At 37.8% G+C, this 16360-nt stretch overlaps 1 protein-coding gene across 1 annotated transcript in view; it reads right to left on the reverse strand.

Moving 5' to 3' along the window:
- Positions 1-8965: 8965 nt before the first annotated feature.
- The window catches only part of LOC104828943 (mitogen-activated protein kinase kinase kinase MLK4), a 42364-nt gene continuing 34969 nt past the window's right edge, over positions 8966-16360 (reverse strand). The window contains exons 7-10 of the mRNA XM_010562952.1: positions 14248-14398; positions 13115-13209; positions 10524-11309; positions 8966-9450 (exon numbers count right to left, since the gene is read on the reverse strand). Of these exons, the coding sequence (XP_010561254.1) occupies positions 9026-9450; positions 10524-11309; positions 13115-13209; positions 14248-14398 (1457 nt within the window). The 3' untranslated portion in view covers positions 8966-9025. The remainder of the gene's footprint in view (positions 9451-10523; positions 11310-13114; positions 13210-14247; positions 14399-16360) is intronic.

Raw genomic sequence — 16360 nt, forward strand, 5'->3', positions numbered from 1 at the left:
CAAGACAAGGCTTTTAACACTGCCATAGATGATGCAAGTAAGGTCTCAGCTGGAGATTTTTGGTCACTGCTTTGCCTCCCTCCCCAGTTGTGAATGCAATGGAAAGCACAGAGAGTGATCCGATTTCTAGAAGTTATTCAGGAGGAAAGATTGAAGGAATTGCATGGTTTGCCCTAGTAAAGAAAAAAATGAGGTGGAATAAGATAAAACCTAGATACTGTCAGCAATAAGGACAGAAACAACCTGTTTCCCTGTCATTGCAAGTAAGTACTTTTCTCATGGATGAGCCACGGTCTCAGAGCATCAGCCAAGCCAGTGCTGTAAAAAACTCAGTTTACGACACAGTGGAAAAACTTACACTTAGCCATGTTTAGCAATGGACAACTATAAAATTCTTCTGGGGTGTATTCTACAGGATCAGCTTTTTATTCCTTAACAAACAAGCATCAACAAGTCAAGCAACCTATCTGTGAACGGACTGGGGTAAGGGAGTGGTACTGGTTACTCTAGAAGGTTTGACAAGATGAGACCCCTGGGAAACAGGATAGCCATCTCTGTTAACTGTACTCTATCTTTCCTCAGAACAAACAACTACCTTAAACCTCCTTTCTGAGCCCACCAGCACACCTAATATTGGAAAACAACATTGCACCAGTCACTGAATTGCTGTTCCGAGAACTGGTGAAGAGCAGTAGACCACTGAAGTGATTTTTTTTATCTTCCTGATGCTTACACACGCCTGTCAACGTAGGAGGCCTGCTGCCCACTGAGGTGTTTTTACATAGGGGGTCACTGTTAAAAAGAGGAAACGAGCAAACATCTTGGTAGTGCCTCCTACCACAGAAACAGAGCTGTTACATGAAAGCCGATTGATCTATGGGATCAATCCATCCTAGGAAGTCCTGAACCAAGTCCTTGGGCATAGTTCCAAAAACAGAGAGAAACAGGCTTCAGAGAAACAGGTGAAGAAAAAGACCCAGGGAGCACAGCTGCACTTGTGGGAAAGAACAGATCTGAGTCAAGAGCGATGCTATGCCTACATCCACTACAGCAGGGGACAAGGAGAGAACTCATTTCCCTGCCCCTCTTTGTAGCAACTACACTGGTGCACACACCCTGAGCAACATCAGAAGAAATCTGCAGGACATCTTTTGACATTGTCCACAATGTGAAATCAAGGTTCAACCATATCGTAACTGCAAATGGAAAAGGGCAAGAAATAACTGGTCTCTAAACTATAAGACAAATGGTCTCCTGTATACCTGATGTCATCTGTCACACCATGGTGAACCAATACTTTCCAGTTTTGATCCTTTGAGTTCCTTTCCGAGGAGAAAAGCTAATTGGCTTGCATTACAAGATTTATATACTGATAGCTTTCCATATGCAGTATGTGTATCTCATTGCTTCTCACACTCAGTGCTGAACTGTTATTTTTAGCATACATTATTTTACAACAAAGGCTTTTGTGGATTACAGACTCTCCTGGCTCTTTTACTGTTAGCAGCAAGACAAACTTAAATTGGACTACACAGAAAAGGAGAAAATGGAGACAAAACTTTCCTACTTAGGCTTCTTTTCAACTGTAACCCAGCCTCATTCTATCCTGACTTCCACAGGTATTCAGAAAAATTCACCAGGTATCAAAAAATTTTTTTTCAAAACAAGCACTACAATCATTGCACACTTAAGTTGAGGTAATTCTCTTTTTTTGAAAAGCATTCGCTATATATATTCATACTATACAGACATTTATACAGTGCTTTTTATCAGAGAACTACCTTCAGTAATATCTGTTGAGGCACATATAAGCTAGACCCCTCTATTTGGCTCACATAGAGCTAGAAAGGGGGAGCATTGCCCATTCCTCTTCCTTCAAAACTCTGAAAGTGTTAAAAGGTTTTAAGGTAAAGGGGGAAAAATACTCTAGGAGTGTATTTACAGCTACAAGAGAATCTCTCTTTCTTTTTAGTATCTACAAACACATAATGTGCAAACACAAACTGTGCCACTGACTTTCTGGAAGGGATTCAGAACCCTGTCTGAAAGAAAAAAAAAAGTCTCAGGCACACTTTTCGTCTAAATACACTGTGCAATGCTTAGTACAACTGTGGAAACAGTACGCCATGGCAGCTCCGCAGGCCTGAGAGAAGAATGTGTTTTGTAAAGTTCCCCAAACTTGCTAAAGTGATCATAGGTGATGACCCCATGCTATGACACTCTTAATATGCCTTACATAGTTACCCAATGTGATGTCACCACACACAGTGTCTGTTCTTTACATCTTCTAGCTACAGATAATGACAGGTTTTCTTCTTAATGGTCTGGTTCTATAAGCCAACAGGATTTGCTTAACCAGAGAAAAGCAACCATGGTAAATAAAAACCCTAAAACTGAAAAAGCACCTACAAGATATGCTTTCAGTGGGTCTAGATTGGCTAAGGTACAATAAAAAATAAGGCTATTCCCTTGCCCACAAACATCTGTCTAACAAGTATTTCTTGTGGGTAAACTAGGGTGTTTCTATCTTAGCCTCAAAGCCAGCCATCAAGCAGCTGCATCACATACAAGAAGGAACTGGGGCCTTGGTGAAAATTTCCACTATCAAGAGCAGAGCCACCAATGCGAGTAATTTCAAGGGTGCTACAGCGAGAAAAGTGTATTTGGATGAGAACTACAGTGGCTGATAGAATCACCATTACCACTTCTACCTTAAACATTTCAGGTGGTATGTGCACTGAAGGCGATGCGTACTCATTTCCCTAACAGAGTCAAGAAGGCATCTGACCACGTGCAGGCCACTTCTGGAACAGAAGTGGATTTCCTTTGGGTGAATACCCTGCCCCTGGAAACAGCCTGTAAGAGATTATCCAGCACTTTCAGGAACGATGCAGTCGAAATAGCTTAAATCACTGGACAATACATGCCTAATATATGTCTTTGACACCTGATGTTCGATCCATCTGCTTCCTAGCACAACTACCTCTCTCCATTAGGCTTAGAAAAAAAAATCTTGCATCCCTCCAACTATTGATAACATTTATCAGGCAGAGTAAGTGGCATCTAACACAAGGAACAAACATCACTTTCAGCCTGGAAAGCAGCAGAGAGTAAAAAGGCTTTGTAAAATATTATTGCCTAATCCTGTCTGCCTTAATGCAGTGTAGAAACTTTTGAATTATTCAAGTGATTTGCAAAACAGTGAGGGGGATGAATAGTCCTCTTGTTTCTGTTTTCTCCTGGGCTCCAAATATGCAGACTCCCACCTGCTTTCATAACAACTGGCAAGCCCTCAGATGACTAGACTATTCATAGTGACTACTACTACATCAAAGATCTTAGCTAGGTATATCTGAACTCTTGGCAGGGAGAAAGGACAGCATAGCGTTTATGTAAATTCTCTGGCATGCAAAGAACTCAGCAGCTACAGTAGGCATGGCTGTTAGGCACCTTTCTCTGCAGAAGCATTAACAGCTTTCTGCTCAGGAGTTCATTGTTGTGCCCCCTCCGCTTCCCCCTTTGGAGGCCAGACTATTCATGAACCCCTCCAGCAGCCACAAGAGATTCAAGTTGTCAGACCCTGCATACTTCGGTGTGGTGGGAGGGAAGACTCATGTTCTCAGATATAACACAAATGTTTTTAAAGTCTATTTAGCAGTGTTGTAGAGCATGAGTCTCCATATTAATGATCACTCAAAGGAGTAACACAAAATTTGACATTTGACTGAAGTTTGACTTGTTTGGTCACCCAGGCTGAATTGATGACTCTGCTTTTAAAGCAAACTGTAAAGATTTTGAACAGATACAAGCTGTTACCTTGAGAGGCACTGAACTTGGCCATCCTGACACCAGATCTCAACTACTGGAAGCAATTTGCTAAAGCCTAGATGTGAGAATGGTCATTATGTCTTTATTTTTGAAATGGGGAAAAAAAGCCTTTGAAAGTAATTGAAGAATAGCAATTACCTAAATCACTTAGGAAAAATATTTTACATGACATGAATAAAATATGAGATGGTATTAACTACAACTTGCTTAAATGTCTCCAAGTCACCACTGGAGTACCCCGGGGTTGATACTAGGGCCGATACTGTTTAACATCTCCATTAATGACCCAGATGCTGGGACAGGGTGTATCCTCAGCAAGTTTGCAGATGATAAAAACTGTGAGGAGTGGCTGATGCACCAGATAGCTGTGCTGCCATTCAGAGAGACCTGGACAGGCTGGAAAATTGGGCTTAGAAGAATGTAATGAAGTGGAAATCCATTTGGGAAGGAACAACCCCATGCACCAGTACACACTGGGGGCCAACTACCTGGGAAGCAGCTTTGCAGAAAGGACATGACGATCCTGGTGGACAACAAGCTGAACATAAGCCAGCAATGTGTCCTTACAGCAAAAAAGGCCAATGGTATCCTGCATTAGGAGTGTTGCCAGCAAGGTGAGGGAGGTGATCCTTCTCTGCTGCTCAGCGCTGGTGAGGCCACACTTGAAATGCTGGGTGCAGTTCTGGGCTTCCCAGTACAAGAAAGACAGGGACTTACTAGAACAAATCCAGTGCAGGGCCACAAAGACAATTAAAGGACTGGAGCATCTTTCATATGTGGAAAGGCTGAGAGAACTGGGACTGTTTAGCCTGGAGAAGAGATGGCTCCAGGAGGATCTTATCATCGTTCATAAATACCTGATAAGGGGTAATGAAGAGGGAGCAAGACTCTTCTCAGCAGTGTCCAGTAATAGGACAAGATGCAACGTGCACAAACTAAAACCCGAGAAAATTCAATCTGAACATGAGAAAACGTTTTTACTGTGAGGGTGGTAAAACACTGGCACAAAATGCCCAGAGAAACTGTGGAGTCTCCATCTGTGGAGATACTCAAAACTTGACTGGACATTGGTCTTGGGCAACCTGCTATAGCAAAGGGGGTTGGACTGTTTGATCTCCAGAGGTCTCTTCCAACCTAAATTCTGTGAAACAGAAAAGTAAATCCATCCTACTTGCATAGCTCTGCGGATCTATTCTCCAGCATATTAGAACAAAAAGCATTTCTTTTGGTTAGAAAAAACTATTTTATCAAACTAGCTAGATCATTAAGGATATTGGATGTCTAACAGTATTGAGATGACTAACTTATATTTGTTTTGCTCATTTTCACTTATGTTCAGGGAGAAATCCATTACACACTTCCAAGGACTTTGGCCTTAATTTAGAATACCTAATACTGCAATCTTAAGCACCCCCAACTTACATCAAAAAATGTACTGGATAAGAGTCTCATTAGCTCTTCATAATGCATGCACTGTAGTGATCTGACTAGCTGTATTAACAAGGGAGGTGGCTAGGGAGAACGGGATCTTTTCCATTACCACACACTTGTATGCAGACCTTAATATTACCATGATAATACTGTGTATAAAATAAACTGCCTGTGCAGCTTGGTTTATAATCTGGGTTCAACACTGATGCTCACAGGCCATGCAAATACTTGATACCTAGCCAGCCTCACTAGAAGCTCTACACAGGCATGTCTTTATAAGATTGGGCTTACAGCTTTGAATTTCACCGCACTGCTAGAGACTTTGCTGTATCTTGCCTGTTGCCACTGTGCAAATGGATATGTCGTCTTCTCCTTACTGAAAGACAGGCTAATGGCATGATGGGGGAAGAGAAGAGGGAAGTTCACAAAAAGAAGTTAGAAAATACTACAAGGAAAATACTGGCTTCATTTGCCTAAAAAACCCCAACTAAACAAAAAACCCAAAGAACCAACCCCCCCCAAAACCCAACAAACCCTCTGCCCCAAAACTCCCACAACAGAAATATGTTATTCCTTACCTGTATTCTTGATGCTGAATCAGATGCAGAATTTATTTATATCCACTGCTCTACCTCCACTAAGATATGCAGCCAACATTGTAAAAGCATCAAAAGACATTATGGTCATATGAAAGAAAGAACAAGCTGATACCATATGTTTCTGCCCACATCAATTGCAAGAAATTACAGGAATATTCACATTAGTGTACTGGATAATTAATCTTAAAGTAACAATTACATTCTAATGTTTCAAGAACAGGCTGCCATAGTCTACAGTTCCTGGTTATTCAGCAGAGAACTCCTTTGTACATGTTAAGAAAGCATTAAAATATATTTTTCAAGAAAATTCAGGTCACTTTGCAATACAGCAGCTACAAAACATTTATTTTTTAAATAAAAACATTTAAATCATCAGGTTTTGTAAAACAGCATGTCAAGTGTTTATCTTAATCTTTGTAGTGTAAGCACCTTCAGTTTTATGCTAAAACAATCAACATAAATTATTATTTGGTCAGGCTATTAACCTACGTTGAAATAAATATACTTTTAACCAAGACAGATCACTTAATGCATACCAGATTACCATACCTTTATAGAAAGTTTCTCTGGTGACAAGTGAAATACAGACTGTGAAACCATGATTACAGCAATTTTTTCTTTTCCTAATTTCAGTGAAGACTGGCCTATAATTTTAAACTATAAAAACAATGATAAAGCAGTATAGGCTATACCTTAAAAAAAACCCCCTGCATCGCATAAGAGAAATATTTGAGATGGCTTACCTAAATTGACTCAGAATAAGAGGTGGAATACAAACTCCCAAATTAGTTACAACACACTGGGCTGGTCATATCATATGTCCCACTCTTATGGGAAATTATCCACTGAACAGGAATAGAAATCTTTGTTTAATTACAAGAGAGATAAGCCACTGATAAGTGAAAACAATGTAGCTCACAAAGGGCTTTTTATGCTGATACTATTGATTACAAAACATAGGGTGCAAAATTAAACATTTAAAATTATATACACCTTAAAAGTACAGAACAGAACTTAACACAAGTTTACAAGTCAAAATACTTCAGCACCTGAGATTTTCCTGTAGAAAGCCAAACAGAGATACTTTCTTCAGAAACAAGTAATACAATCAACTCTTTTTCTCTCAGTATTACACAGGAATAATTGATCAAGAGTTGAAATATATTTAATGCTCCAAAATTCTAATTAAGCCTTGAAGATAAATCTGCTATCAAGCTATACTTAAAATTTGATCCACGTGCATTATCTAACTGACATCATTTTATGAAAACATTTTGTATTAAAACTGGAATAGACTTCATCTAAAGTGTTCCGATGAAATAAAAGACAAAGAACAGTATGCAACTTGAATCATGTTGACAGAGAACTAAGAACACTGAAATAGAAACAGGTTTGAACAAAATGTAATAACTTAATAATCTGCTATGCAAGCTTTACAGACAATGCCTTTTACAGACAACTAGTGGTTATGCCTTTATTTTTGGTAAACTAATACTTTAAGGAAATCCTTTTCTATTTTCACTTTGAGAGCTGGGACGTTGCATTTGCTGTGTTCTGCTCTGTGTGATTAAAAGTATATTATTTTGTATGTGTAATTATCCATCATCCCCAAGGTGGCCACTGTACTGCATACCAGTCTTGGAATAGAAACTTTCTTTTTCAGTCCCTTGGTTTTGAAGCTTTAAGCAATTGTGTTTTCTGTTTAACAACTGAACTCCCAGACCCCAGAGCAAAGGAGAAGAAAACATTTAAAACAAAGGTCTTAACAAAACAGTGTTCTGATGGGAACATAGTAGTTTTACTCTAACGTTATCTAATTTTATTTATGAAGACTATTTAAATGTCAAATGATATGCAAAATTAAGACTTCAAATACTGGAATATGAGGGATGTTCCTTTAATTCTAGAAAAGCTTTCATCAAGGAAAGTATACAGTACATTTGGTTTTATTTAATCACTTAGTGATACTGTAAAAAATTAAACTATCAGTGTTATCAAGGTTAAATGTTCCTCCCTCCACAATTAACTACTTGGAATTTTCTGGAACCTTTCTATCACTGAAAACCAGTCAAGCATATCTGTTTCTGTCCTTTAATTCCTAAATTTGAATAACTGGGCACTCAGTAATAACTTTAGGAAGAAAAGCTGCACAGATTATACCGAAAGATTTAATATTAAATTATCGCAGTTTTAAAATTTGAGTGCAGTAAAACGCACCATTGGCTCACTTAAACCCCAAACCAATCGTTCTTAAAACCCATCATCTTTCCTCAGTACAAGGTGCAGCAGAGTTTAAAAAAAGAAGGGGGGCAACCCCCTCCACCACAAACAAAAATTCCCAAACCAAGAATATTGTTTTCAGTGCAATCACTGTAGTCTTCAAAAGGTTAAGAGTACAAATATTTACGTTCCAGTGTATCCTTACCTACAAGGAATGTTGTTTCACATTATAAAGTATGTCAAATACTTTTAATCCAATCGCAATACTGAAGTTTACCCTCTCAAATCGATATCATGGCTGAAACCTAAGTGTTTATACAAGCAGTGTAACTTTCTGGAGAAACTAATGCACACAGTTTGAAAGTCCTCACAAAAACCAAGGGCAAAGACTGCAAATTCAGCTGCTGGTCCTTAACGAGTTTCAGATTCAAACACCAAAAAATAACCAGCTACGTAATGAGGAGTTAACAGAGGCTCCTGCACCAGCATCTTAAATCCCCTGCCCCACTCCCTATTTCTACAGGCCACAGAGGCAAGGCTCCAGACAACCACTTCTTAGGCGAAACTCTTCTTGATAGAATACAACCTTACTGTATGTAATTCATTTTTTCAATGTGCAAAAGTTAAATTTCTAGCAAAACCCCTCAAACCTAAAAAAACCTTCTGTGACACTGCAGAGGGAGGTGGGAGTGTTATTTTAGTCATTGAAAATATAAGGTTCACCTAGAATACTATTTTGCAGCATTGTGCTTTTAGAATTACTAGCTGGGATTCCAAGGAACATTTGAAAAAGGCACTTACTACACTTCTTAATTAGCTGCCCATTTTAATAATTTTGGTACTATTTGTCACAGTACATCAGAAAACAGCAGCACAAAGCATTAGATGGACAAGAATTTTGTATTTGTTCCTCTTTAAAAAGCAAACATTTTAAAAATGAAAGGCACTCACGACAGAAACTCTCTCTCCAGTTCATATATAGATGGCCGACAAGTTTTGCTCTTCATTCTACATAAAGGCACAGTACAGTCTCTGTTTTGACCTTCCACATCAATATCAAGTAATGAGGGCATGTGGCAGTTAGTTCTTTCCTCAGTATCTGGTAAGAAGTTAACATCTGGATCTACGTTGCCCTCTAAGTATTGAGAGTCTTTAGAGTTTGGTTTAACAATATGTGGAATAATCTGCCACGCATCAATTTTACTTCTTACAGAAGAAGGTCGAGGCCTTGATATAATATTGACAGCGCTTTGCTTTTCAATTGAAACACCACTGTGATTGCTTCTTTGTTGAACAGATGGAGAGTGCAGAGTTCCAGTAGCTGACAGAACTGGTAACGTGGAGACATCATTGGTTGAAGCAAATCCATTAGCTAGGGGAAAGGAAAGGCCAAACAAAAAAAGACAATTTAAAACATGTGACTTCTTGATTTCTTTGCCATTTGTAAAACTGGGTTGCCACAAACACTAGTGGGCTTTTCTCCAGCAGAAGAATTAAGAGGCTTTTATGTCTGTGGGGAATCTCCTAAGAGAGGACTAGCAATGCTCAAATAACATTTTTGCATCTATATACTCTGCTAGAGGCCATAATTTATTTTTTACTGCTGCAGAAGAGATATAGAGAAAGCATTAACCACCCAGTAACTGTATGAATGTTAATATTGGATTAAAGACCCACAAATTTGTACCGTTATTATGAGTAATTACAAACCTATAAAGTACCATGAAGAATATTACATTTAAGCCACCATAGAACACCAGTATTGAAATTTAGAACTTCTTTTAAAAAACTCATTAATCATGAACTTATCCATTTACAGGGAAACCAGATTTAAAGACCTTTTTTCGGGCTTAAATTTTTATCAACAGCTTCACGTAAGGATTTGTGGAACACGCAACATAACTTCTAGGTCAAGCAAGCAAATCAAAACTTACCAGACTTCTTTTCCTTTAAGTTAATAAATGTGCAGTACTAAAATGATGCTCAATCACTCACCTATATGGACTGTGAAACTATATTAAACAAGTGTACTCTCAGTCTCAGGAAGTCCACAACTACATAAAGCATGCACCTGACACAGTCTCAATTTATTTCAGTCATAATGCTGATATTGTACACTTCACAAAAGCAGGTTCTCACAACATGAAAAGACCAGGGAAACCTTATTTTTGCAATACCTAAGAAAAATACATATTGGCTTAAAATAAACCATCTCTTCCCCTTAAATCTCCATACCCACACTGCTAACAGGATACTATTCTAAGTGCAGGTAGTTTATTCAGGGTGCAGGCACAGAGGGCTTACCCACATACAGTTATGGTGGCTGAGCTGACACATACCAGTGTAACAAAAATCATAGCAACTCATTAGTGAATGGTTAGTTTCCCTACATTTTCTGTTTCTATACTTAAAAATCCCCTACATTTTAAGTTCTTAATTACCCACCTGTGGCCTGAAAATTGTTCCCATCTGATAAGGTTCGTTTGTGACCCAACACACTTAACTTTGTTGAGGAATCATTTGGCACATTTTGAGATTCTTGTTTCAGACAAAGATTAAAAGGCTGATTTTTTAATCGTGTAGAAACTGTGTTAGGAGCCAGCTGTATCCTCTCTTCTCTCTTACTTTCGGAAGTTTCAGATGAGAAGTCATCAGTGGCACTACAGGGACTACAATCATCAAGCACAGGGCTTACAAACGCATCTTCACTGTCAGATTGAAGTAGGCATTTTGTGGAAATGGAGGGCATAGAGAGAAGATTCACAGTATTTGCAGCTGGATTTAGGGATGGAATACTTGTTTCCTCTTTCTTAGACTGCAGTCGTGTAGGGCTGGCACTCCTGCGAAATTTTGAAGCACGTTGAAATATTCCATCACGCTTCTTCTTCTCATCTTTAGGCAAGAGTTCATCTGGACCCTGCGATTTGTTCAGCTCTCTGATATCTAAGCCCAGGGCAACAGATGCAAGGAGGACAGCACACCCATACAGCACTGAATCAGTCTTCTTTTTCTGCAGTGTCCTGCTCAGACTGTTTGTAGGTGTCATTTGAGGAGTACTATTTGTAGAACTAGCAGAGGTTCCTTCTTCAAAGCTCTCGTGTTCTACTGTATTCTCTCCCTGATCATCTTTCCAAAGAGGTAGATTAATATAGGCCTGATTCGGCAACTTAATCGGCTTTGGTCTTTTACTGTCCAAACCTTCAGGGAGAAGTTTCTTATCAGTACAGACACCTATAAAACATTACAGTATACTTTAAGATTGCAATTCAGCTATTTTGCTATTGCATGTCTGCATATGTACACCATTATTTCCTTCCACCTACACAACTATTAATCTTGAGGTATACTGTACACCCCCTTTAGATGCAGTCAGAAGCTCAGAGACTCACATTGTAAGATTCAGAAATGCAACCTAAGCCTAATCCGCTTCATGTTCTTTTGATATCTTTAAAATAGCAGAAGTACCATTTTGCTACAATTTCTTTTTAGCAACCTAAAAGCAACCTCTGTTAGAAGCAAACTGCGGATCAATCTTCCTGAGTACTTCAGTTACCTGTAAACAAATTATATTTTCCACATCTGAAAGACTTACCTTTATTTTAAGGGAGGCATAATGTATCTCCCAAACTTTATGCACTTAACACAGCTGAAAAGCAGATACTGTCTTTGCATTTTCTGTGATATTTAAGGATTTGCAACGTTGGCAGTGCTTTTCAAATAACATGGAAAATATTTCTGTATGGACTACGGTGAGGCAATTTACTATACACAAACTGCCAGATAAGATCTGGAACACATTCTTTACAACACTTTCAATTAAGCCATGTTCCAAAATCCAGTGAGTTACTAGAAATTTTTCCAGTTAATTCATTACGCCATGGTGGTCTGGAGTAAAAAGTAAATTTGACATCTCACACCTAATGACAAATAAAATGGAAGGTATAATTTGACTTACATGTGTTATTCTACTATGAACTACTGAATGCTACAGAATAAACACAAAAATATTTGAAATGCAAATATGTTAACTCGTATAATCTTCTCTGTATGTAGGGGTTTAGTAGTAAGCTAATAAATCTATAAAATTACTATTTGTGAAGCCTTGAATTTATACCCCTAGCAGTATAGACAAAGACGAAAATGCCTTTTTTTGTGGGGAGGGGGTGGGGGGGAAGCAGTGTCCAAGCAGCTTACCACTTCCTCTACCAGCTGGCATAAATCTAGCTGCTGGTATGGGCACCAAGTTATAACACACATTTTTTTCCTGACACTGGTAACTTAATTTTCTCAGAAAAGAGAATCTGTAGTATAGAAAGTGTGTGCAAATTTGAAAATTACTATGAATATTGTATAGCCACAACACATTATAGTAATATATGTGTTGCATATAAATATAACAACATAAAAAGCAACATACAGCTATTATGTTCCTGATCCTAACAGGATTAAGTATGTTTTTCCTTGTGATTTACCTGTAAATTCCAAAATGTTGCCTAAACAACTAAAAGATTTGAAATCTACATATTTTTTCTTGAAAATGTAGAGAATAAGTCTCACTTAAAAAACAGGGAACTATTATCTGGGAATACATCAGGGCTTACAGGTTTTTAAACTACTATGCATTTTTTAAACAACTATGCAGAGCCCACTAATAGTAAGTCATTAATGATCACTTAAATGTTAAGACAATTACTGATTTAGATATTTCTTTTTAAAAGAAGCTAAAAAAGTGGTGACTGTAGATCTCATATACAGATCAGCCTGCAACTCAAAAGCATGGAAAAAAAATATCTCTGTGTGGTACTGCTCACACACTATGTATATTTCTTAGCTGCTAATGATGGAAATGTAAAGATGTGAACACTTGCATTTTTTTTATAGATAGGTTTTTTGCACAGGAAAATGATTGGTAGCATGACTACTTTTCTAATAATCTGCATAATCCTTGAGGAATTCAAGCAATTGAATTTATAACACTGGAGGTAGACTTAATGCCATTATATGACAACTTCCACTTTTTTTAAAATAGCTCTTACCTTGGTCCACAAATAGTGAAGCTAAGGGAACACCCTTCTGATTTTTCATTAAAACAGTTGACCAAGGGTTGCTGCCATCTGAAAGGGGTCTTATTCTGAAATAACAATAGTTATTTAGATATTACAGAGGATACCATGCTCATATACACTTTGACAGAAAATTACTAAAACATCTTTCCTTTTAAACTATAAACATGTAGTACATAACTCGAAAACAGTAAAGCTTTCCAAAGGTAAAAAACAATTTTATTTAACAGCACAGAGCCATATGATTATAAATTGGTAAATGCCTTGTATCAGGTATTCCTTATAAGATGAAAATTTCAGGCCTAAAAAGAAAGCCAATGAAAAATGGGCCTTGACGACCTATTGAAGAACAGAAGTTGGTGAAAACCTGGACAACAGTTTCACTGTGCCAAAAAATGATGTGAATATTGGAAATTTATTAAACATAGTGACTTTAAAACAAACAAAAATATCATAAAGACAGTTTCAATAGATGGTCTGGAACCAAGTAGTACCACAGGTAAATGAGTGGATGTCTCTACCAAGAAAAAAAAAAGGCACTATAAATAATTATATATACTAGAAGAGACAAGGAAGAGGGTCTCTTGCTTCAGTAAAACTGCTAATCTCCATTTTTGAGCAATCAGAAAAAATAATCTGAAAGTGAATGTGTCCAACTGATTTTCAGAACCCTTTCACCCTGTGTTTGTCAGTGTAAATGATGTTGCTGGCGTGAATTGTGCTTCATGTATGCAAAGGCAGTCAGTCTTATTTAATTGCACTGGAAGTGCCCACTGGGGGCCATGCTTGCAGTTTCTCAAGTCAATGTGAGGAAGGGCAAGAAAGATAAACAGGCCATGAATGTCTGGTATGCATTAGTAGCTCAGCATCCCAGTATGTTCCAAGTCTCAGAAACCAGAGGTAAAGGGTAATAGATAAGAGCCACTAAAACTAAAACAGTAAATGTTTTATCCTCAAGTCTATGTGGGGGAGCTACTCATTATTGATGTAATCCCTAAATTAATTAAAAGGTAGGACTGAATTTTAGCTGTAACTAGAGACTGCAGAATTCATCTCACTCACAAAAGGAATGCTTAGTATTATCAAACAAAGTGTAGACGACATACTTGTCCTTACAATCTGCACGATCCTTTGTTTGAACTGAACTTGGTCCCCATGTACAACCTCTCTTTTTAAAACTTCTTTTCACATCTTCAAACTCTTCTTGGTGATAAGTTGTGCTCCTTCCCCAAGTTCTGTTGCTTTCATCTGAAGTTACTAGAGATTGGATTTAAAAACACAAATAAAAAACCTCACGCATAAATAGTACTTCTAAAATCAAAATATTTTGACAGACTATTTTCTCCACTGCAAAACCATTTTGACACAGTAAAACAACGAGCACTACACAAAATTTGAGATTTTTTTTTTTTGTACAAAAACCACCATGCAAACTGCACTGACCCAAAGATGAGCAAGCAAGAAAAATAATTTATGAGCTGACAAGAGACCCAAATTAAAGATAAAGCAGCAAACCAATCATATTTTCCATGCTTCCTTTAACTGAGAACCTTATATTTAGGAAATTCAGAGAAGTGAGTTAGACTGAGCACTTAAATTCCAATGAAGAAAATATATGCTGTGGAACAATTGGTATCAAATGAAACAGAATATTCCAATTGTGACAATGGTTAAACATTTTCCTTCTCACTACCCCAAAACAAATTATGCTTTTAAGTGTCTAACCTTCATTAAATGCTTAGTCTTTCACTGTCTCAACTGTTAAACAGAACCAGCACCTCTGAAACATAATGAAATCTTGCCTTTTTTCATAACCCCACTGGGAAGTTCATATTCACTTGTGATATCTACATCTTGCTGGTACACATATACACTGTTTCTTCGGCCATTAGTTGTGTGTGTATCTGTTTTGGGAATCACTGAGGAAAAATTAAGAGAATGTAGTAGAGATCTTAGTCAAGTTGACTTCAGAAGCAGAACTGTTGCCCTTATATTTTTATCTTTGGGTCATAAAGCCCAGATCTATAAAGGCACAAAGCATCTTTTGATAGCAGGTTTTTACTGTAGCGTTTAGAGGATCCTCTTTCTAGGACCAGACCCAGGCAAGCAGATTTTTGTATACGACTGACTAACTGGAAAAATAACTTGCTATCAAGATAGCATGCTTACAGCTATGATGGAGAGACCTAAGAGAAAAGCAACTTAGCCAGTTATAACAGCATGATAAGTGAGGCGGCACTTACATGCCCGTGGTTCTGCCACTCCTGCACTGCACACCTTCTCTCCAGCACAGCTTCCCCTATAGTACGGCACTCTATTTACCTTCTACACGCTCCCATTTTCAACCACATTTCAGGCCTTGTGGAATACATATCTTATTGGTTTTCCTCCTTCCTTTAAAACACCTTTCAAAATCAGCTGAATTTGTTTCAATAACAAGATTTACAATTAACTAGATTTTTATTTTAACTTAAAAAAACTTTTAGATTTGGAAGCTAGACTCGCTCATGACAAAGTGAAGCAATCAAGTAACCAATTGTTAGATACGCCTGTTCAAATCGTCTGTATTTGAGCGAGTCTTCTTGAAACAAAGACACTTTGAAGTTAAATCAAGATAAAACATTATTGTGGGAAAGAGAATTTATTTTGCACAGGTGCAGATGGGTGTGGAAGCTAAATTGTTTCAGCTAGATACTCCTGAGAGATCTGATAAGCTCTCAGGTAAAGCCTAGGGATCCAAACTCAGAAGCAGAAGTGTACTTCTTTTAAAGGAGAGCCTTTATGTTGTCCTGTATGTTCTAGTCCTACAAATACAAATGCCTGCTCAACTAAAAAAAAAGAAAAGAAAAAACCCCAGTGGCACTTAGCACACATGCAAGGAGTGGCATTGCTATATCTTACATAAAGCTATGTATTTGAAATAAAAAACCAAACCCCTCAAGTTTTCAGAATCATGCCAATACCTGACACTTGCTTCATTTCCAAGCATTTCCATACAGAGCAACGAAAACCAAAGACAAAACGAGACAGTCTTGATTATATGTAATTATCCCATTTTACCAAGAAAAACCTTTCTTACCTTTCTGCAGTAAAAAAACCCAACCAATCCAAAAAACCCCACCACACGGTTTGAGGTCAGGAAACCACTATCAACACAGATACTGTGTCAGCTAACTTCTGAAAAAGACTAAGTAATTTTCCTTCCATCTCATATATTCA

The sequence above is a fragment of the Haliaeetus leucocephalus genome, unplaced genomic scaffold (genome assembly GCF_000737465.1).
Source record: "Haliaeetus leucocephalus isolate CR32 unplaced genomic scaffold, Haliaeetus_leucocephalus-4.0 Scaffold162, whole genome shotgun sequence".
In the NCBI taxonomy this organism is placed as follows: Eukaryota; Metazoa; Chordata; class Aves; order Accipitriformes; family Accipitridae; genus Haliaeetus; species Haliaeetus leucocephalus.